The 21,356-nt window shown below is 46.5% G+C and overlaps 3 protein-coding genes and 2 non-coding genes across 5 annotated transcripts; 2 read left to right on the top strand and 3 right to left on the bottom strand.

Annotated features, from left to right (window-relative positions):
• Positions 1–638: 638 nt before the first annotated feature.
• On the bottom strand, positions 639–8,833 carry TBL3 (transducin beta like 3). Its single transcript, XM_051969481.1, has 22 exons — positions 8,720–8,833; positions 8,515–8,566; positions 8,294–8,389; positions 7,740–7,787; positions 7,515–7,656; positions 5,330–5,414; positions 5,053–5,223; positions 4,843–4,918; positions 4,670–4,763; positions 4,322–4,512; positions 4,095–4,236; positions 3,832–3,890; positions 3,637–3,740; positions 2,490–2,643; positions 2,172–2,402; positions 1,999–2,069; positions 1,762–1,918; positions 1,611–1,669; positions 1,389–1,492; positions 1,183–1,254; positions 921–1,079; positions 639–787 (listed from the first exon to the last, which is right to left on the bottom strand). The coding sequence occupies exons 1-22, from the start codon at positions 8,767–8,769 to the stop codon at positions 672–674; spliced, it is 2,433 nt and encodes an 810-aa protein (XP_051825441.1). The 5' UTR covers positions 8,770–8,833; the 3' UTR covers positions 639–671.
• A 1,824-nt stretch (positions 8,834–10,657) lies between these two features.
• RNF151 (ring finger protein 151) lies at positions 10,658–13,581 on the bottom strand. The gene is made up of 4 exons (XM_051969478.1): positions 13,471–13,581; positions 12,125–12,270; positions 11,628–11,724; positions 10,658–11,239 (listed from the first exon to the last, which is right to left on the bottom strand). Exons 1-4 carry the CDS (start codon positions 13,471–13,473, stop codon positions 10,796–10,798), a joined length of 690 nt encoding a protein of 229 aa, XP_051825438.1. The 5' UTR covers positions 13,474–13,581; the 3' UTR covers positions 10,658–10,795.
• Positions 13,582–17,017: 3,436 nt separating this feature from the next.
• On the bottom strand, positions 17,018–17,148 carry LOC127546144 (small nucleolar RNA ACA64). The gene has a single exon (XR_007949995.1). It is a non-coding gene; the product is annotated as a small nucleolar RNA ACA64 (small nucleolar RNA).
• An 867-nt stretch (positions 17,149–18,015) lies between these two features.
• RPS2 (ribosomal protein S2) lies at positions 18,016–21,326 on the top strand. Its single transcript, XM_051969477.1, has 7 exons — positions 18,016–18,212; positions 18,427–18,516; positions 19,292–19,399; positions 19,657–19,830; positions 19,917–20,076; positions 20,840–20,931; positions 21,202–21,326. Exons 1-7 carry the CDS (start codon positions 18,036–18,038, stop codon positions 21,280–21,282), a joined length of 882 nt encoding a protein of 293 aa, XP_051825437.1. The 5' UTR covers positions 18,016–18,035; the 3' UTR covers positions 21,283–21,326.
• Positions 20,992–21,125, top strand: LOC127546092 (small nucleolar RNA SNORA64/SNORA10 family). Its single transcript, XR_007949953.1, has one exon. It is a non-coding gene; the product is annotated as a small nucleolar RNA SNORA64/SNORA10 family (small nucleolar RNA).
• Positions 21,327–21,356: the final 30 nt, after the last annotated feature.

The following is a 21,356-nucleotide window of genomic DNA, read 5'->3' as shown; positions in this document are numbered from 1 at the left end:
TCACCGAAAAAGAGCCGAATTCAAATCTTACTCTTACAATCTTCTGCCCTTACAACCTCAGTCAAGCCATTTATGAGGACGGTATTGGATGGTCTCTTGGGTCCCCCTTCCAGCTAACTCAGACCCATGATGTGTGTGTTTCTCTCTCTCTCTCAGATCTTGGCACACTCAGGCTGCTTTCTGTCCAGTGTTCCACCCAGAGCATGCATTCCCTGAGGGAAGGGCCTGGATTATAGATTTAGAGCAGACACCATCTAGCCTAACCTCGTTTTTTGTAAAAGGGAGCACAGAGTTGAAGATCACCCAGGAAATACTCCGACTCCAAACAGAATGACCTACCCACTGACATTCTCACCCTTCTCCCGGTTGTGAATTCTCTTGAACAGACCCAGGTTCTTGCCTTTATCTCCCCCAAAACATAGCTTGTATTCTGAGACGCACAAAATGAAGAAAACAGGCAGACACACATCCCTATACCACCCCATACAACTCAAGGGGTTCAAGGAGCTCTGTCCCCAAGTCTGGCCCATGTTTCAGGGCCATCCAGGAGATGAATCCTGTGGATATACTTGGGAAGGTTTGTGAAGTTGACCCTTTTGATCAGGCAAGGAAGCATTGAGTCCCAGATAAGGGAAATCTTTGTGAGGTTTGACTAAATTTTATACAAAATGTTACAAAGGTTGTAGGGCAGGGGAAGCTGAGGTCTCAGGGAGCTTCATAGTCTGCCATAGAAAGTCCAAGAACATGGCAGCTTGCAGTGTCCGGCTGATCCGCTGGAAGTGTCGCTCTGAGGAGGGAGGAAGAGAAGGAGAGAGAGTTGAGGACAGATTTTGCCCCTACATCATGCACTGACAGGCTGCAGACTGAGCACCTCCCTCTCCACAAAAGCCATTCCCCAGTGCAGTGCCCCAGTCACTCACCAGTGTAGGGCAGCAGTGCCTCTAAGGCAGCCTGGACTCCCTCATAGGCCAGCAGCTCTTCAGGGTTCTCATGCCGTAACAGCACACCCAGCACAGCTTGTGCTTCGTGGCAATGGCGAGAATTTGTGTTCCACGTGACTGAGTATCTCAACAGGGCCTCTGAGAACAGGCCAGGGAAGAGGTCAGGGACCAGCTCAGTTTCTCCTCCCCCTCTCCCCACCCCTCAAAGGCCCTGCTGGGCTCGGGGCTGATGAGCACTGACCTTTCTGGTCCTTCCGGAGCCTTAGCACCTTTTCCTCCAGCTTCTTAGGACCCTCAGTGTCCTTCAAGATGGCTATGTTGGGCAGGGAGGGCAAGTCCAGGAAAAGAAAAAGCTGGGGATTGACATCTACCTCAACCTCAATCACTCCCCAAGCCACTGCCTTCCCCTTCCCTTCTGGGACTTTCCAGCCCTTTGAAGTCACTGACCTTTGACAACTGTTAGCACAGTATGTGGCCTGTCCAGAGAGATAGCCAGGCCCAGAGCCCGAAGGTACTGCTTCTCTTGGAGAAGGTTAGAGAGCTCCTGCTGCCTGGGGAGAGATAGAGAATCAGTGGGAAGGGCTGGGGGGAGGGCAAGGGTGGAGGAAGGAGGGGATGAGAGGCCAGTTAGGCTCTGGGATGGCTGCCTTTATCACCCTTGGGACTTACTTCAGGATCTGTTCCTCCTGCCTGGCCTGCTCTTCTGCCTGCTCTGTCTCGGTCACATCCTGGAAACAGAGTCATTCAGCCCAGGGAAGAGGCCAAGGAGAGATTACCCCTCCCCCCGGGCCCGATCGCAGAAAGCCAGGCTCTCACCCACCTTCCAGAGCAGGATCCGGGCATCACTGGCTCCGGTCACCACCTCCTCATCCTGCCGGTTGCAATGCAGCCCCCACACCTTGTCCTCATGCCCATCCAGCGTCCGCACACACTCGTTGGTCTTGATAGTCCAGAGTTTGAGCAGGCCATCGGAGCCGCTGCAGCGAGGAAGCGGCATCAGAGCCCCGGTCAGAGCTCCCTGAGCAGGAGCCCAGCCCGGCCCTCCGTCCCAACTCACCTGGACAGCAACTGCGTCCCTCGGCTCACGAAAGTCACCCGCAGCACAGACGCATCATGACCCTCGAACGTCTGGGGATGACACAGAGGGAAGGGGACATGGAGCAGAGCCGCGGCACAGGCCCAGCTTCACCCACTCCGGACGCCTGAAGGGTTTGGGCTGAGGAGTATTACCTTGAGACAACTGAAGTCCTGCAGACTCCAAAGCTTCAAGGAGCCATCGGCGGAGGCTGTTGCCAGCACCTGGTCCATGGGGGAGAACTGAACACACCACACGCCTCGCCGGTGACCTGAGAAGACTCCCAGCAGGGAGAAGTCAGGCAGGGACCACAGCTTGGCTGTTCGGTCCTGGGACCCTGATGCCAACAGTTTATCATTTGGAGATATGGCCACACTGTTGATGTCCTAGAGAGAGAAGAAGGGGGCTTGGGGCTGGGGCAGAGACGGTGGCTCTTCCCAGTCCCCAGGACGCAGACTCCCATCTGGTGTTACCTTGTCATGGGCCCGCTGGGTGGCCTGAGCCTGGAGGGGAATAGGATCACAGCTGGGGTCTCGGGTCATTTTCTTGGATGTCACGGCCTCAGGAAGGGGCCAGAGCTTTACTGTACAGTCCTGGCTCCCCGTCACCAGGAAGGCCTCCTTCAGCCTGACATCAGGAGAGCAAAGAAGCACAAATCATGATGCCTTCTGCCTCTGTAGCCTCCTCTCCATTCCCACAGCCTTTACCCTAACCCAGGTCATGTAATCTTGACTAGAAGCAGGACTGTAACAGGCTCCTAAGCCCTGTCCCTACCTTTACCTTACACTGCTCTGAGGGAAGTGGGTACAACAACAGTAACAACTTTTATACAGTGCTTTAAGATTTATAAAGTATTTTACAGACATCATCTCATTTTAGCCTCATGACCACTCTGGGACATAAGTGCTAATATTATCCCTATTTTACAGAACATTGAGGGATAGAGATGAATGATTTCATAAAGATTACGGAGCTGGCAAGTGTCTGAGACAGGATCTGAATTCAGGTATTGCCGAGTCCCAACCTAGCTCTCTATTCTAACTCAGTCTGGCCTCAATCCATCTCTTTTTATATGAAGCCTCTACTTCAAGTGCCTTCTAGTCCAGTTGGACGACTCGTTATTTCTGAATACTTGGCATTTTTCTGGTTCCATACCTTTGTTTGAATCATTTTTTTCTTTTCTAAGACATTAATAAACTCCTTCATTCTCTTCCTCTTCATCTGTCTTTCCAAAGCCAGCCCGAACCCCTTCGCTCCCAACGGCACCAGCCCACAGCAGCTTTCTGCTGGAGTCCCTGTCTCTCAGAGCCCAAGTCACACACCTTCAGACTTTGTTTGTGCCCCATTTTCTCATTCTCCTGTGTCTAAGTCCTGTCTTCCTCTCAGCACTGAGCTGAGGGCAGAAGCACTGTCTATTTGCTGTTTCATTCTGTCTTCTCACATGATGAGCTTCTAAAGGAGAGGTTCAGGGTAAGCCTTTTTTATTTTCAGTCTTTTTTCAGACTGAGAACTCTCTGTACATGGAGAGGGAGGGGAGGGGGGCACTCATGATGAAGCAAGATGAGCTGAGCTTCCCTTTCTAGGCCTGATCTAAGCGGGTCCTGGGCTCATGTGCAATACCTGGAGCAGCTGATGGTGCCGATGCCATGGGTGTGGCCAGAGCCATGGGCTACGCAATGCACCTTCCCACTGACATTCATTTTCCATATGCGCACAGTCTGGTCCTGGGATGGAGGAAGTGGAGGGAGTGAACAACAGTTAATATGGTGAAATGTGGTCCATCTCCTTCCTCCCCATCTCCCTGGCAGTCCTCACCTTGGCACAGCTGGCAAACAGCCGGCCTTTCCGGAAAACATCCAAAGCCATGATTATGTCTGTGGGGAGAAAAGAAGCTGAAGATCAGAGGCTCACACATAATGGTCTAGGACCTAATGGATCTAATTCACCCACTTAATTTTACATATAAGGAAATTGAGGCTAACAAAGAGGAAATGACTTGGCCCCCCAAATCCGGGATCATCAGAGGAAACGAGAGGGTCCAAGGTGGCTCAGAAACACTAAGGGAGGTCAGGGCTTACCCGTGTGCCCACAAAGGATCTGGCAATCAGATGTTTCCAACTCAAACACTTTCAGTCGAGGGCTATTTGTGGCAACAACGATGTGGGAATCTTCAGGGCCTAGGAACCTCACATCCAACACATCCTCGTTATAGCCAGCAAACTGGGCAGGGAGAGAAGCAAATGAATGCAGGGATGCTGCCCCCTGCCCCCTCCCTGCCTCTGACATGAAGGTCGGCAAGACCCACCTGTTTGTGAAGGTGAAGGGTGTGGGCCTCATAGAGGAGGATGTTGTGCTCGGCCGTGACAGCCATGACCAGCCCGGCAGCTGGGATCAGGGAGCAGTGCGTGACCTCCCGCCCAGGGCCGCCTTCACCGACAACAGGCTTCTGGGTGTGCACACAGTTCCCAGACTCAGCCTCCCAGACCCGGAGCACTCCTAGACCAGACACACACAAAGGGGATACTTCAGACATGGAGAGAAACAGATCAGAGACGGAGAACTGGGAACAGCTGCAGCACCATGGAGATGAAACCAGGGCACCCCCAAAACTGGGCCATGCACGAGGCCCACCCCACCAGGAACCCCTACTCACCCCGCTCTCCAGCTGTGAGGAAGTGCAGCCCCGAGGTGTTCACACCCAGGGCAGGGGCCTCCCCTTTTGGAAGCAGCACCACAGACTCCACACTCTGAGAAAGAGGATCAGGAGAATCAGTCACTCTGGGCCTGATCCGATGTGTCTCTTCCCCTCCTGACACCCAGACCCACCTCAAAAACAGGGACTGTCTTCACTGATTTCTGAGTCTTCAAGTCCCACACAGTACAGATCTTGTCCCGGCCAGAGCTAACAGGAGAATAGGAGAGCCCAGTCAATGTCTGAACACACTCAGTACCCATCCCTTTCTCTATGTCCAGGAAAAGGGACTTCCTCTTACCAAACCCCAGATGCAGATATAAGGTTCTTCCTGAGCCACTGACCTGACCATGGTGTGGCCATCACTGCTGAAGGCCAGTGAAGTGACTGTGCTGTAGTGGCTGCTTAGCATGGTCAGGCAGGTTCCAGTCTGAAGACCCCAGACACGAATCGTGCAGTCCATGGCAGAAGAGAAGAGCAGGAGCTGTTTGGGGTCTGGATGAAAGGCCACAAGGCTGGGGAGGATCAGACAGAAGTCACAACTTTGGCTCTCAGACTCAATTCCCCCAGTTCCCAGGTTTGATGACCCCATCTGTAAAATGGGTTGAACCCAGGACTTACTGGACAACTCCAGGGGAGCCACGTAGGTTGTGGGTACCATATCTTCGTTCCAAGTCCCAGACACGCACTGCTCCATCACAGCCACCTACGGAGAAAAAGAGAGCAATATGGGGTTGGGGGACAAAATGAAAAGAGATGAAGAAGTTTGAAATTCCCCCTCCAAACTTTTTGGGGATACATATTGTTTTATTGGCATTCAAGTCTTATTAATCCCTGATCATGGATAACTTCCATCATTCCCTTTCTCCATTCTTATTCTGGGGAATGGCCCTAGAGAATCCCATAACTCCTGGACATGGTCCAGTTCAAATTTGCTATCATATCTCAATTGTGACTTTATTTTAACAAGGTGATCCTTGTACTCTTCTCTAATGAATTCTCTGCTCCACTCCCTAGGCTCTTCCAAACTTCTTTCCTGTAAGCCTCCTATACTTCCCTCCCACTCCCCCAATCTTGACACTTAAGGATATCAACTTCTCTTTTTCATAACCTTTTGATATTAACCCTCATTCTCTCTCTCTTTTTTGGAGAATTAATTGGAATTAAGCGACTTACTCCACACAGCTAGTGTCAATTATCTGAAGATGGGTTTGAATTTAGATGCCTGATTACAGAGCAGGTGCTCTATCCAATTTGTCACTTAGCTGCCCCTCCCCACTCTCTTCTGATGAAAAGGCAGACGTCCTCCCTACCCCCACCAAGGTCAACCTCATCTTTTAAATATTTTTGATGTCAGCCCTTCCTATTTTCTTCAGCAAAACCCTTCCCTTCCCCTTCATCTATACCACATCCCATGATGGTGAATATTCTCCAAGACTCTAATTTACAACCTGGAATCTTTTCTTGTAGTGACCACTTAATGAGCACTCGGATCATTTCTCTGCTACATACTAAGATCTACCTGTGCAGCTCTCTATTCTCTTCTGAGGCTGACAACATATTACCAGTTGTCTTTCTATGAGACATTTCAAACTGTTAAACTAGTTAAAACTAAAGTATCAGTGGGTACTTTAAATTCATTAAGGCCAAAAAAGAACTAATAATCTTATCCTGTTTTTACCTCTTCTGAATTTCCCTGTTTTGGCTAAAGGTTCCACCACTTTTTGTGAAGACTGAGTTAGCACCCTGGATACCTTAGAATCAGCCAGAGTCAGGATAAGCAAAAGTCCTTGGTTTTTATTCTTAGTCTTTAGGGGTAGAAGTGAAAGGAATGGACACAGGATCTCCACAGACCTTTCTTTTCCACCTCCACTGCCCAAGTGACTCTGGCTTGTCTTACTCCACCCCCTCATCCTTCCCATAATTCTCTGTATACACCAAAAGATTGAATCAGCACAGAATAATGAGAAGGGCCATTTTCCAAGCATATGCTAATAGAGTATTGTCCAATCCAAGGTAATTAGCCTTAACTGCTCCTTTGTCCGTCCTCAGTGCATGAACTCAAAGAGTTTCAGCCCTTTACAACTTTTCCCTTCAGTGTACACCTTAACTCCGTATTCTAATACTAATACTGCTAAATCTTATTCATTCTATCGCCACAAAACATCTGACATTCATGCTCTTTTTCTCTAACTTATGCAGCCCCTAACCCAGCTCAAGGAATTCTCATACTTCCCCTTCAACTATTACAACAATCCACTAATTTCTTTCGGCATGCTCTTTCCCCACTCCTATCCTCTATTCACCTTCCAAAATTATTTTTCTTAAGTACAGATTTGATATCATGCTTTCAACTCCAGTTATTTCCTATGGCTTCAAGAAACAAATATAAATACTTCCATTTGTCATTTTTTAAATCTTTCACAACCTAACCTCAATCTCTTTTCTACCTTTATTTTACATTACTCTCCTTGGCAAACTCTATGGCACAGTTAAACTAAATTTTTGGCTGTTCCTTGAATAGGACACATTCTTCTCTCTCTTGTTTCTTTGCTTTTGCACTGGCTACCTTCTAGGCCCCAAATTCACTTATTCCTATGTATTTTCAAGGCTTCTACATGAAACTTTTCCTGATCTCTCCAACTGCTAGTGTCTGCTCTCCAAAATTATCTTGTATCTATTTTGCATATTTGTACATACTGACTTCCCTGGCTAGATTGTAAAGTCTTTGAAAACAGGACTTTTGTCTTTCTGTCTCCAATATTTATCACAGCAAGTGGTGGGTAAATGTCTATTGACTGGTTACCTGTAGCCAACAGTGTGGATGTTGGGTCAAAAGCCATGGAGGCCACAGGTGCTGTGTGTATAGCCTTCCAAACCCGTGTGACATTGCCTTCCCGCCAGGCCCACTGAGTCAGTAATAATGCACGGCTCCCAGTCACTAAAATCTGGTAAAGAAAAGAGATAGAGGTTAGGATCAGGGGTCCTGGAAGCAATTCCCCTTTATCTCTCCCTTCCCCACCACACGCACCTCATTGTTGGGGCTGAGATCAAAGGTTGTGATGGTCTCTTGGTCTTCCTGAGGAAAAAAAGACAGGAGAATATGGCACAAGTTGAAGAGAGATTTAGGAAGAAAAAAGGGTGTATGTTATAATATAGCTAATCACCTTGGGCAGGGAGGTGATGCAGTGGATAGAGAGCCGGGCGGGAGTTAGAAAAATCGGAGTTCCTATCCAGTCTCAGATACATATTAATTATGTGATTCTGGGCAAGGAAACCCTGTTTGCCTCCACTTCCTCATAAGGAAATGGGAAACCACTCCCCAGTATCTTTGTCAAGAAAATCTCACATGAGGTTTTGAATTAGACGTGACTTTAAAGTGATAACAAAAATTGCATTTTCAGGTTTGAAAAGCACTTTACATGTTATCTCATTGGATCACCACAGCAACCGGTGAAGCAGGTGGGGCTGCCCTCTTTACAGATTTTTACCCTTTTTACAGATGAGACTGAGAGGAAGAGCTGGAAGGTCTCCAGCAGCATCTCCCCCATCCCCCATCGGGGACTCTACGGAACTCGCACTCACCTGCTGCAGGGTCCTCACGAGGTTCCCGGAAGTGGCGTCCACAACATTGACGCCAGAGCCGCAGACGCAGAAAAGGAGCTGTCCATCTCCGGAAGCCTGACAGGGGAGGGAGAAGAGAGTGAGGAGGGAAATGGGGACCCTCGGCCCCGCCCCCTCAGTTACCAAAGGATCAGCCTCCCACCGGGCCATCCCTCCCGCGCCCCCCGCCTCAGGGCTCATACTTGGACTTTGCCTCCTTTATAGAAAGGCTCGATTCGCCGCTGTACCACGTAGCTGTGGGGAGAGGAAATGCCACGCTGAGAGATGGCCTCGCCGTCCCCCCTTCTCCCCGGCTCCCCGACTTCTGCCCCTGGACACCCTTCCCCACTGCTCAACCCCAAGCTCCGTCAGAGACCCTTCCTGGCTTGTTCCTAATAGGCTCCTCACTTGCTCTTGAAGCGCAACCCGCGGGCGCCTGTCCCGGCAGTCTCCGCCATTCCGGTGCCGGTCCCGGTCCCAGACCTGGCCCCGCCTGCGGCTGCCCAGCGACGGAACGCCGGAGCTCGCACGTGCGGCAAAATAGCGAATCGTGGGGCTCCTGCTTCCGGCGCGCCATGATGGCGTCACCGAGTCGCGTCACCGGAGGCGGTTTTTTGCGGAGGTTATTTCGTGAATGGTGGGAGCGGTTGCTTTCGAGATACCCTTTCCTGGCCCCCATACTGCGGTATAGACAGGGCCAGGAGAAGGAGGCTGTGTGGGCAGCGATGTGCGTGCATGACGGATGGGAGGGTTCTCGGGGCAGTATAGATGGAGCAGCTTTGATGGTTATGATGTTGGAGTAGCCTTACATTGGAGACGGGCTACGAACCTAGCAGAAACAAACTACACATTCTCCCTCTCCGGGCCGGACCTCGGAGATTCCACTGGCCCAGAACCTTCAGCTCATTACGCCGCTAGGGGGCGCTACAGCGTCGGATTTGGACACGGGAAGATCCGAGCGTGAATTCTTAGCTACATACTGCCAGCTGCTTAGCGCAGTGCCTGGCCTCTTAGGGAGTTACTCCTTAAATAAACCCGAGATCATCTGTGTTCTTATAACTTCCCGTCCCTGGTCCTAGGTTCTACATTTTGTGAACAAATCTAATCCCTCTTCAGTGTTTGCTATGCAAATAACCTGAAGAATGTTCGGATCCACTCGATTCAGAAGCCTACTTTTCAAATTGTAGTCTAGCATCCATGAACTTAAAAATATTGGGATAACCATTTTCAATATGAATTGGAATCTGGTGAATTTTATGCATTTAAAAACAGATTATAACCTTCACCATGCTGCCAAATGGTCAATGAAACAAAAAGGGTTAAATCCTGTATCATGGGGCAGTTTCAAGTCTTTTTAACTTACTAGTCTCCTTTTCCCAGAATATGTTCCAGCTTGTACATGTTTTCCTCCTTAAACTCTTAACAGACCCCCCATTCTCAATGTTTCTCCGAAAGCCAGCTATGCGTTCCTGGGAGTAGGTGGGGAGGAGGTGTGCCCAATCTCCCAGCTCAGCTCTGAAACATGGGGTAGCAATACTTCAAATGCTGACAAGTCAGATTCTTTTTCTTTCATAACCAGCCTAAATCCTGGTTCTACTTAATTCAATCACTGTCATGTCATACTAAAACCTCTCACAAACTCTCTCACCATGACCCTAACCTTTACTACTATACCATTGTTAAATTTTTAAATTGGGAGGTCATCTGCACTGTCCAGTTAACACTGCTGTTAGGGACCTTATTTGGGGGCTTTGTAGAAGAGGGGTATATATCAGGGTACCAAAAATAGGGTGCATGAAGACAGCCATGAAGATCCTAATATATGGAAGTAGCATAAGACACAAGTTTAGGGGACAGGTTGTAGATAGGGCAATGCCCCAGAGCAGTATTGGAGCTTGATGGATATATCATGTCTAGACCATATAAGAGACTTTCAGCAATGTAGACAGGTCAGTGGAGGAAGGAAAAGATGTTTCAGGCTACTGAGCCACAAATGAGACCCAAATTTGAATCCCTGCTTCAACACGTTAATCGTGTGATCAAGGGAAAAATTTTTCATCTGCAAAATGGGGATGATCATGTTTGTCATATTGTCAGGCTTGTGGCAGCAAATAAAACTTGAACTAGTATGGTAAATGGCATCTATAGGTAATACTATTGTTAAAATCTCTGGGCAGTATAGACAGCTCCCTGGGAAGAACAGTACTTCTCAAGGCTGCAGGACATGAGGGTAGAGTAGTTTTCTCAGAGAAGATGAATTCTTTGAGGGAAATATAACTTGGAGTGCCCTGTGGGTGTGGAATGGGGTACAGGGCTTATGGCAAAGCTGAAGAACAAGGCTTGGGACCCCTTGGGCTCCACTTTTATTCATCCTTCTCTATTTACAGTCATAGTAGCCTGGTCTTCCCCAGTTTTCCCTGGGGAAGGTCAGCCCCAGGGGAGGGGATCTGGGCAGGAGTCCTGATCCATCCAGCTGGGCAGGCATTACACAGCAGCCCTGGTGGCCTCAGTGTTGTTATTGGATACATCCATGCTTTCTTCTTCCTCCTCTTCCAGGAAGGTCTCCAGCCGGGTCAGCTGCCTTCGGATGAGGCTTGTGGCCCGGTGGATCCGCCTCATTCGGTGTCGAAGGCGGGAGACCAGGGCCCGACCCTGTGCTCTCCGGCGGCCCCACGCCTCTCGGAGCTCCTGATAGCAATTGTGGCTCTCCCTTTCAACAGCTGTGAGTGTGGCCCCGCAGCCGAGGGGGCAGCGCTGCTGTTGGCTGTGCCCACAGCTCCGGCCGTGTTCTCCCAAGGCTGCCCGTTGCACCCTGGCCATGCAGCCTGCATTAGGGCAGGGGGTGAGCTCAAAAGGGCAGGAGTCCAGGTGGATCCTACGCTGGGACAGGGGACAAGTGACACAGCAGCCAGCCTGGGAATTCTTACACTGTACAGACACAGAGACAGCAAAGGGACATAAAGACAGAGAAGAGAAAGGTGGAGATGGGGAGGGGAGAGAAATAGGCAAGACAAGAGAAGGAGGGGAAACACGGTGATCAGAAAAAAGACAAGAGGCAAAAAATAAGATCAGTGAGTAGCTTAAATTCAAGTCCAGCCACTTCTTAACTGATGATTAGCTTTTCCTGACACCTGGATCAAATCAATGTGCTTCCAAAGGCTGCACGGGAAGCAGTGGTTTTCTGTATCTGTTCCCCCAGCCCCCTCCCAGTATGGATGGTTTCTGCCACACCCGCACCTGTTTTGTTCTCCTCCTCTGCCCCTTGAAAAGGGACAGAGAAGCAGCTCCCTGATCTGTTTTGTGAGTCCTGCCATACCTTGACTTGCAGGCGGCCAATGGTTTTTCTCAGTTTGTGTACCTGGACCATCAGTTTTCTCTTCACTTCTTTCCGACAGCAAGGACATGTCTTTTGTCTGGTAGAGATAAGGAGTCAACAGGACCAGATTTTCAGGCATGTTCTTCAGTTAATAGTCCATATCCACCACAAGTAACCTGGACATATGTTACCTTAACCCTCTGTAATGTGGTAGCTTATTAGCTAGCAGAAAATACATTGAGGGAGCATCTCAAGTTCGTCTCTCCTCTCCATATTGAAAGCAAAGGGAAGCTGAGGGTGAAGGATGATGGATTAGGATTTGAGGGAGGGAGTGAGAGGAGGATATTGTTTGGAGTAAAGAGAATCCCTCCTAATGAGAATTTTTTGTGTAATTCTTGAAGTGGGAACTTAAAGATAAGTTCTTGCCCTGTTTTTAACCTATAAGTAAAAATGTCTACACTCATTCCCAGAGTTGGGATTGAGACTGCATATCCTACCTTGCCAGCCAGGTTAAGATACATTTCTTGCAGAAGATATGACCACATGGCAGTTTCACTGGTCGCTTGAGCACCCCATGGCAGACAGAACATAGCAAGGCACAGTCTGGGGGGCTGGCAAAGAGGTTGAGATCATACCCACCACTCTGGAAATTCACCCCAAGCAAAAACAGAACAAAGATATAGGATTAGTGACCAGGAGATGATAGTTTTCTCTTCTACCTCTCTTCTCCCAGTGGGGCATCAAGCAGGAGGCTGGTTGTCTGATGTCAGTCCAAGAGAGCCCACCCTCCTTTCCCAGAAGGAATCCAGCCCTTAAATACTCAGTCTCTAATCTTTGAAGACATGTTAAATAAATTCACTAAAAGGCAGGCACTTACCCAATAAACAACTCTACTAAGAGGTAATTGGGATAAACTGAAACATATCCATTTTCTGGCCAACCCTTTTCAGGGCTTGTTCTTTAGTTATCTTGCACTAAGGGGGCTTGGATAAGCTCAAATCACATGCTCCAGGATTGAGTACTGAGGTCACGGTCACATTGCCTTTCTGGAAGCCTGTCATCTCTGACCAGACCATTCATATACCCCTCCATTCATTCAAACACAGACTAGCAGTGATCATCAATTAAATTAGTAAAACTTCTCTTAACATCAGATCCAGACTCCTAAAATGTTGTTCAGCCCTATCCAACTCTTTAAAATCCCATTTTCTGAAGCTGTTTACCATTTGTCTCCAGCTAATTATAGGTGAGGAAACTGAGGCAAACAGTTAAATGACATAGGCAGGTTCACACAGCTAGGGTGTGAGAATGTTATTTGAACTCAGGTCTCCCTAATTCTAGGCCCAGCACCCTATCCCCTGTAACACCTGGCTGCCTAAGGACTACATCCCACTTATTCTGAACACTATAGTATTATGCTTTTTCCTTTTCTATAGGCTTACTGCAAAGGGAGGAAGGGCATAGAAAGGAAATATATTAATATAACACAGAGAATGAAATCAGTTCAGAGAGGGAAATAAATTGCCAGAGATCACTTGGCAGATTGTGAGACAGACCAGGCCTAGAACCCAGATGTCTTTTGGGGAAAAGGTGAGAGACTGAGGTAGACAAGAATCTGGAAACTTTTTAATGGATTGAATAGGGCCTATACCTCACTATTCTATTTAGGATGCTAGCAGCATCCCCTAAAAAAGGTGCTATTTAGTCTCCTGAGCCAAAGGACTTGGCCCCTCAGCAACCACTCCCCCTTCTTTTGTCCCTCTTCACTATGGTGTTATGTACACAGAAAAAAAATGGATGTGACCTCTCACAAAGAACAGAAGTAGAGAAGGCATGAACTCACCATGATTGTGGTCTTAGGCAGCAGCACTACTGAGCTGAGGCAGGCTGAGAGCCCATTTCACACACCTCTATTCAGGTTGACATCACAGTCTCATTGTCTACTATCAACCAATCACAGCCTTAGTCCTAGGAGCAGTGCCCAGTCAGGACTGTTCTTGTCCTTTCTCCCTAGGTACCAGAAGCCCATAATGGACAGGACAAGATCAGGCTGCAATTAGTGGTGTTATCATTTGCTTCTACCTATATAATTTTACCTTATTCTTATAATTCTTTTTGAGGGAGGGCAGGAACTGATTTTACCTTTTTTACAGATGAAGAAACAGTTCAGGATTTTTCCAAGAACTGATACAGTCTTTAATTTTACCAAATTCAAAGTCTTTTTCCCCACTATAGACTTCTGATGACCTGTTGTGTTTCAAGTCTATGAATATATGAGCCAAATTAATTACTAAACAAATAATCTAAATTATTATGACCTTGTTATTTGCTCTAAACTCCAGACCTAATTTCTGCTAGGGATGGCAGCACATAAATACTAATGAGTGGTTGACAGAAACTGAAGAATTGATCAGTTTTATTCCCAGAGACAGGAAGGAATAAGGCTCTGTTAATCGAGATCAGTTTAGTTCTGTGATCCCAACCACTGGGGGTAATTTAGTCAAAAATCCAAATTACATCATATCCCTGAGGCTAAATTTTCCCTGTAAGATCTTATGGTCCATGCCATACTCATTGTCCTCCTGTCTGTCAATGCTACTCTTTTCTCTTCCCCTATGCCATGTCTTTCCTAACATCACTATGCTTCTGACCCCACGTTTCTTCCTTACAGCTAGTTTTTAGGGTGCCAAGTTCCTTTCAGGATTTAGCCACCTAAGGGCCTGCCCCAATTTCATGTGGTTTCTTTTCTCTTGGTAAATAGCAAGTTCCACTAAGGAACTTACAAAATTCCTTTCTATGTTCTCCCAACTCTCGTTTACCATTTCTGGTGTCCATTACACCTTTTGTCTGTAACCTATTCCCTTAAATAAACCTGCCTTTTGCTGAAGAGAGTGGCCATTGTGAATTATTCATATGACCGAAACCAAATTTTGTTGCCTACCACATCTAGTGTCTACATCAGTCTACTAATTGCTTTGATTTTTGCTGTTCTTTCCCCTCTGTGTAATGGCAAAAATGAGATTTGGAACAAGGACCTCTGTTAGATATTTACACTGTATGGACCTCGTCTCCCCCGTTCCCAGGCTATAAAGAAATACTTTCTCACTATCAAAACCTTCAATCCTCCATAATATACAGTTCAGGTGCACCCCTGTTTTTGTAAACTCAAAAGGACTTTTGACTTATAGTTTAGGGCATTAGTTATGTAGGCAAATATGGATTTTAAGCACTTACTCTGTGCTAAATACCAGGGCTACAAAAGCAAAAGAAAATTGAGCAGTCTAAAATAATCTCAGTAGAACAACTGAGGAGGGAACAAACAAGACTTTTACAGACAGACTTATGTATCTGGTCTTAAATAGGGAACCATTGTAGTTTATTGAATGGAAGCATGACAGTCAGACTTACACTTTAGGAAATTCAATAGTTGAGTAGAGCATGATCTGGAGTGGGAAGAAACTTGGGACATGTAAACCAATAAGCAAGAATAGTAAAATAGAGGGGCCCTATCAAGTGTCTTATGTTTTCTTAGAACTATGAAGTAAACAATTCTTAATCCCATTTTGCTAATGGGAAAATGGAAATGGTTGTGACTTTTAAATTTTTCTGAAGGTGGAAGCAGGGATAACAAGTACCCAGATAGTGATAGGAAAACATGTTAAATTGAAAGTACCACTCTTACACACAAAAAAACTTCAAATCCCATTCAATCAATTCATAGCTTTATTAGTGTTCTGGGGGAAAAAAAAACAAGACAAAATTCTTTTTCCTTAAATCTCAATGAAAGCCAGCCTCTCTATATAGGTACTCAGAACTTCTGTTCCAAATTTCTCCACACTCATTTAGTTTCTCATCACCTCAGATAGATGCCCTATACACACCTCTAACTCAAAACAACTAGAAGAATTATCTTCTCCATTATCCTTAGGGGCATATATTAAATCGGAGCCTGTGCCATATCTATCCCCTGCTTTCTACTCACACTGCCACTGTCTTCATTCAGGAGCCTATTATCTTTGCCTCCCTCTAGCTGAATTCCTTACACACAGCTACCAAATTTATATTTCTCATACATCAACATTATCATATCATTATCCTGAGTTCAAGAAGCTTCAATAGTTTCCTATTGTCTCTAATATACAATAGATTCAATTTTTATACTTAAAGATAGCTTATTGTGTTGTGAAACTGCTCTTAACCTTTCTTCTTCCCCTTCCCTTTTTTTAAATTAAAGCTTTTTATTTTCAAAACATGTGTTCCAAATTTTCCCCTCCTATCTCCCACTCCCAGATGGCAAATAATCCAATGTTATACCTGTTAAATCTAATGTGTAAACATATTCCACAACTTCTATAAGATGCCTGAGGCTTCCTTCAAAGTTAAATTACCAAAAAAACAAAAAACCTAAAAAATTCTGGTCATCTCATGGTTTATGCTCCTCCCAATCTTTTTTCTATTGTTCAGTTTTGTGAGTCTTGATTGGCTGGACCCCATACTATGCAGGGTAATATAACAGTAATAAACTTGGAGTGGTTCGACACTTGCTTCTCCAGTGGATTTAGAGCAATCTGCCGAAGATCACATAGCTTACTAAGTGTCTGAGGCGGATTTAAACGCAGGTCTTCCTCACTTCATTCACTTAGCCATCTGCCTGCTTGCCTCCTCTCCCATTTGCTCCCAGACTCTGGGTGGTCAGGAGTCACTTCCTTTTACAATACAGCCTCGCCAAGAAGAGCATCTACATTCCCTGGGAAAGACTCTCTTCCCACACATTATGCACCTTTTGGATGCAAAACCTACATTCCCTGGGAGAAAGACTCTTTTCCCACACCCTATTTCAAGTATGTTCCTTTCGGATGCAAAACCCAAACTGTTTTGTTTCTGTATAAAAGTAAGCCCTGAGAAAATGTCTCTTGGCAATTCTTTGACATTGCCCACTAAAGCGCCTTTTCTTATTATAGTCTTTTGTGTAGCGTTTCTCGCTGCGAACCCGCCCTAACTTGGTGTTACGGAGAACTAAGAGAACAACCCATTTTCCTGCCACGACCCTCATCACTAGTACAAAATCTGGCAAACACTAGATACTTCATATACACAGATAAATTAGAATTAGATTCTAGCTAGACTCATCTTCTGATCTTGGCTATTGAACAGTCCACGTGGATGATAAATGGTGCCGGGTCCTTCTGGGAGACACAGCAGCAAGTCCATTCTACTTAGCTGCGGGTGCCTCCGCTTAGAGCAGCTTTCAGTGATCGCAAGAGATCTGTCCATGAGCTGGGCCTTCGTTCTGCTAGGATCTCCTAAGAGCTGGAAAATGAGAATAGAGTTAGTGGAAGTCCCGACTTCCCCTTCCCCACGCCCGATCCCTGCCTCCACCACGCCGGGACATTTGTCGGGGCCTGGGTTTTATCCCCCACACTCGGTCTATGGGGGATAAGCTTAAAGACCCCTGGTGGCTGTGGGCGTCGTGGTCTCACCCGTGACCACAAAAGCAGGCCGCAGGTGATTTTCAGACGACGCCGGTTCAGCTCCTTCCCCTGTAGCCCCAAACTACAAGCGTAACGCGGAGCCCAGGTAAGGGGGTGGAAGCCTGAGTGCCCGCGAGGCCGAAGCGAAGACTAGTTATCTTCTGTTCTCTCTTCCCCAGCAAGGTGGGGAAGAGACCACAACTACCCTCCCAAGAATAACAAGGATTCCCACAAAATACACAAAGTCCTACCTTCAATCTGAAAGAAGTATAGGAACCAACTCCCTCTAAATTTATACTCATGCTGCTAACATTCTATTTCCGGAGTACCAAGACTGTTTCCGGGTCAAAAGCTTCCGTTAGGTCGTAGCTGTTAGACCACACCTTGGGAAGAAAAGTTGGAGGGGTGATTTAACCAATCACAATCGCTTCCCGTTTCATGAGTAATTCAGGGACTGGAGTTTCCTGGTCCACAAGATATCGCGAGAACTAGCTGCATATAAAAAGCCGCGTTGAGGGTGAGACAGCCTTCTACTTCCAGTGAACACGTGAGTGTCCTTTTGTTTTTGCGCTAGCTGGGTGAGGAGTGGGGTAGTTAAGAAGTTACTGAAAGGGGACGGGAGGGAATCCGCGGCCATCGGCGCCGTGCTTCCCCAGAAAGAGGTGTCTCAGCTTGAATCGGTCTGTCACTGTGGTCCGCAGATCGCGGCCGGGCATATTTGGCGCCGCTGGGGCCTCGGGAGGACGCTCGGCTGGTCCAGCCGTTCGTTGGGCCCCACTTCCCTTGTCTGGGCGCCGCTTCCGTCGGAGGCTGCCGCGCTTCTGCGAGAATTGGGCGGCCTCTGCTGCTCTTCTGAACTTCTGGCTGGGTTTGGGAGGAAGGGAATCTCAAAGCGTACTTTTCAGTTTTGGTGATCAGGACCTGTTTCCCACAGCAAATGGCGGACGACGCCGGTGCTGCGGGAGGAGCGGGAGGCCCCGGGGGCCCCGGAGTCGGAGGCCGAGGTGGCTTCCGCGGTGGCTTCGGCAGTGGGGGCCGAGGTCGAGGCCGGGGACGTGGCCGAGGTCGGGGACGTGGTCGCGGGGCCCGGGGAGGAAAGGCCGAAGACAAGGAGGTTAGTTTCTATACTTTCCATTTTCTGAACTGCTTCCCCGGCCCCCCTCCCCCACCAATTGAATCTTGTGTTTTCTTTCTCCAAACTCTGCCGCTGAAGTTCCGGGAGTCCATTTGAAATTTGAAGAGGGGTGGAAAAATTGGGAAAAGGGCATTTCTCTTCACACCTCCCCCCCCAGCCTACCTGTAACCTGGGCTTCTCTTGATATGTCTAGTGGGTTCCTGTTACTAAGCTGGGCCGGCTAGTCAAGGACATGAAGATCAAGTCTTTGGAAGAGATCTATCTTTTCTCCCTTCCTATCAAGGTACTGGGCACTGGGTAGTGGCGGGGGCCATTTTCTAGCAGCTTTCCTAGAGTCTTTACCAAGAAATCTCCCACCATTAGTTGTCCAAGTTAAAGTGGCAGTGTACTGGCCCTGCTATGGCTGGCAAATTGTACCTCCTCTCTAAAATGACACCAACTATTTTAACAGGGGAAAAGTGGATTTGACCCAGGCTCAGTAATTATTTAATAAGTTTTGATTTTTTTTTTCCAAGATGTATCTTCCTGAAATCCAGTTTCTTGACCTGAAAATGAGTGTGTGTGTGTAAAGCATTTTATCTAATTTGAAACTAAAATTGAATTGTTTAGAAGGAAATGGTTTTAATTTTAATCAATAGCTTTTTATTTTCAAAATACAGGCAAAAATAATTTAATATTCATCCTTGCAAAACCTTTGTCTCAAAATCCCATTCCCTCTTAAACAAGTAATCCAATATAGGTCAAGCATGTACAGTTCTAAACATTTCTATATTTATCATGTTGCACAAGAAAATCAGATCCAAAAGATGGGGGGTGAGAAAGAAAAGGCAAACAACATAAATGGTGAAAATAATTATGTTGTGATTCACATTCAGTCCCTATAGTCCTCCTAGATGAAGATAGCGTTCTCTATCACAGGTCTATTGGAACTGGGGTAAATCACCCCAGCCAAATAGAAGGGAATGTTTTTTGTAAATTGTGGCTCAGAATTCCAAATCTAATAGCCATTTTCTTTTTCTCCCTCAACTAGGAAGCTAAGCTAATCTTATCTTTTACAGGAGTCTGAGATCATAGACTTCTTCCTGGGATCCTCTTTGAAAGATGAGGTTCTGAAGATTATGCCTGTGCAAAAACAAACTAGAGCTGGACAACGGACCAGGTTCAAGGTAATTTGTCTACTTGGGTTAAATCGATCCAACATAGGCCTCATTTTATGGACCTCACAATTGGCTGATAGTTAAGACATTTATGATTTTTGCAATAAAGTTTACACCCTGTCTTCAAATGATCCTGGGATAAGCCTTTCAAAAAATATTTTTAAAGGTTCCTTGTGCCATTGTGGTGTCGTACCTTAGCAGTCACTAAGCTAACGTTTATATGTGGGGAGTTTAGATGTGCTCATCTAAAGGCAACTTTTTTGTAGGCTTTTGTGGCCATTGGTGACTATAATGGCCATGTTGGCTTGGGTGTCAAGTGCTCCAAGGAAGTGGCCACAGCTATTCGTGGTGCCATCATTCTTGCCAAGTTGTCCATTGTTCCTGTGAGACGTGGCTACTGGGGAAACAAGATTGGCAAGCCTCACACAGTGCCCTGCAAGGTAAGAGAAGAGTGTAACAAAATTTTGTTATTTTTGTGTGATGGGGAGAGGTGGGTCATCACTAACTCTTTTCACATGGTCTTCAGGTCACTGGACGTTGTGGATCAGTTCTGGTGCGCCTCATTCCTGCCCCTAGAGGTACTGGCATTGTCTCAGCTCCTGTGCCTAAGAAACTCCTAATGATGGCTGGAATTGATGACTGCTACACTTCTGCAAGAGGCTGCACTGCCACTCTGGGCAACTTTGGTGAATGAACTTTAACATATTCATGCTAGCAGCATAGTTTTTACCAGGGTTAGCAGAGAAATTTGGCACTTTCTAGTAATCTTTAAAACTGTTCTTAGTTATACTGACAGCCATGGATTTTTAGAACCCAAGAAGAGAGGAAATGAATTTCTTTTGCAGTGAAGTTAGACTTGCATTCTATTGTAAAGCAGGCACGTTCACAATTTGAGAGCTATGATTTGGGATTGTTTTTTTCCCTGAGGTAATTGGGGTTAATTAAGTGACTTGTCCAGGGGTCACACAGCCAGGGACTATTAAGTGTCTAAGGCTGGGTTTGAGTGCCTGACTTCAGGGCTGGTGCTCTGTCCATTGTGCCACCCAGCTGCCCTGGGTTAATTAAGCTTTGTAGATAACATTTGAAATGAGCACTGTAACCAACCTGGAAATACTAAGGCAGCAAAGAGATGATATAAAAACATGGGGCAATGCCTGTCCATGAGTAGGAATTGGGATTTGGGGAATGGGGGTGAGGTTCATGCCATGGTTTTTAGTCAGACATAAGCTATTTGTTGTGTCATTGATTAAAAGATAGGTAAGCCAAAGTGAAATAAGAGGTTTGATAATAATTTTAAAATATAGCTTTGGGGAACTGAGAGGGAATGCTAAAGATTAGAACAGAAAAGTGGAGTTTCAGTTCACATTCACAAGTTGAGGCCTTGGGAAGAATGAATTGGGTTAGAAAGATACTTACTGTTATATCACATGTAACTTCTTCCTTCAACAGCTAAAGCTACCTTTGATGCCATTTCCAAAACATACAGTTATCTAACCCCAGACTTGTGGAAGGAGACTGTGTTCACCAAGTCTCCCTATCAGGTATGACATGATATTTTGTGGGGCGGGAGGGGGATGTAGAAGTTGGGAAAATAACTTCCAATCTCCTTAGCTCTGCTCAGTTGCACTTGACCAAGTATGGTGTGACTGTCGTACACAGGAGAGAAAACAAGAATTCCCTTTGACAACAGCTTGACCTACTGTGGTCTCTCTGTTTCTTATGGGATTTGACAAGTGATTTTTAAAACTTTGATTATTTGATAAACCATTGATTATTAAGTATAGTGACTAAGGCTTGCTTTATAATTGCAGGAATTTACTGACCATCTTGTGAAGACTCATACTCGTGTGTCTGTCCAGAGGACTCAGGCAGCTGCTGTGGCAACTACATAAATGTTTTTTTATAAACAAGGAATAAATTGAACTACGCCTGTTAAGATATTTGTAGTGTTTCCTTATGAGTTGGG

This window comes from Antechinus flavipes, chromosome 1 (assembly GCF_016432865.1).
Source record: "Antechinus flavipes isolate AdamAnt ecotype Samford, QLD, Australia chromosome 1, AdamAnt_v2, whole genome shotgun sequence".
NCBI classification, from domain to species: domain Eukaryota; kingdom Metazoa; phylum Chordata; class Mammalia; order Dasyuromorphia; family Dasyuridae; genus Antechinus; species Antechinus flavipes.
Note: the sequence above shows the minus strand (reverse complement) of the source record. Positions and strands in the feature narration are given on the sequence as shown.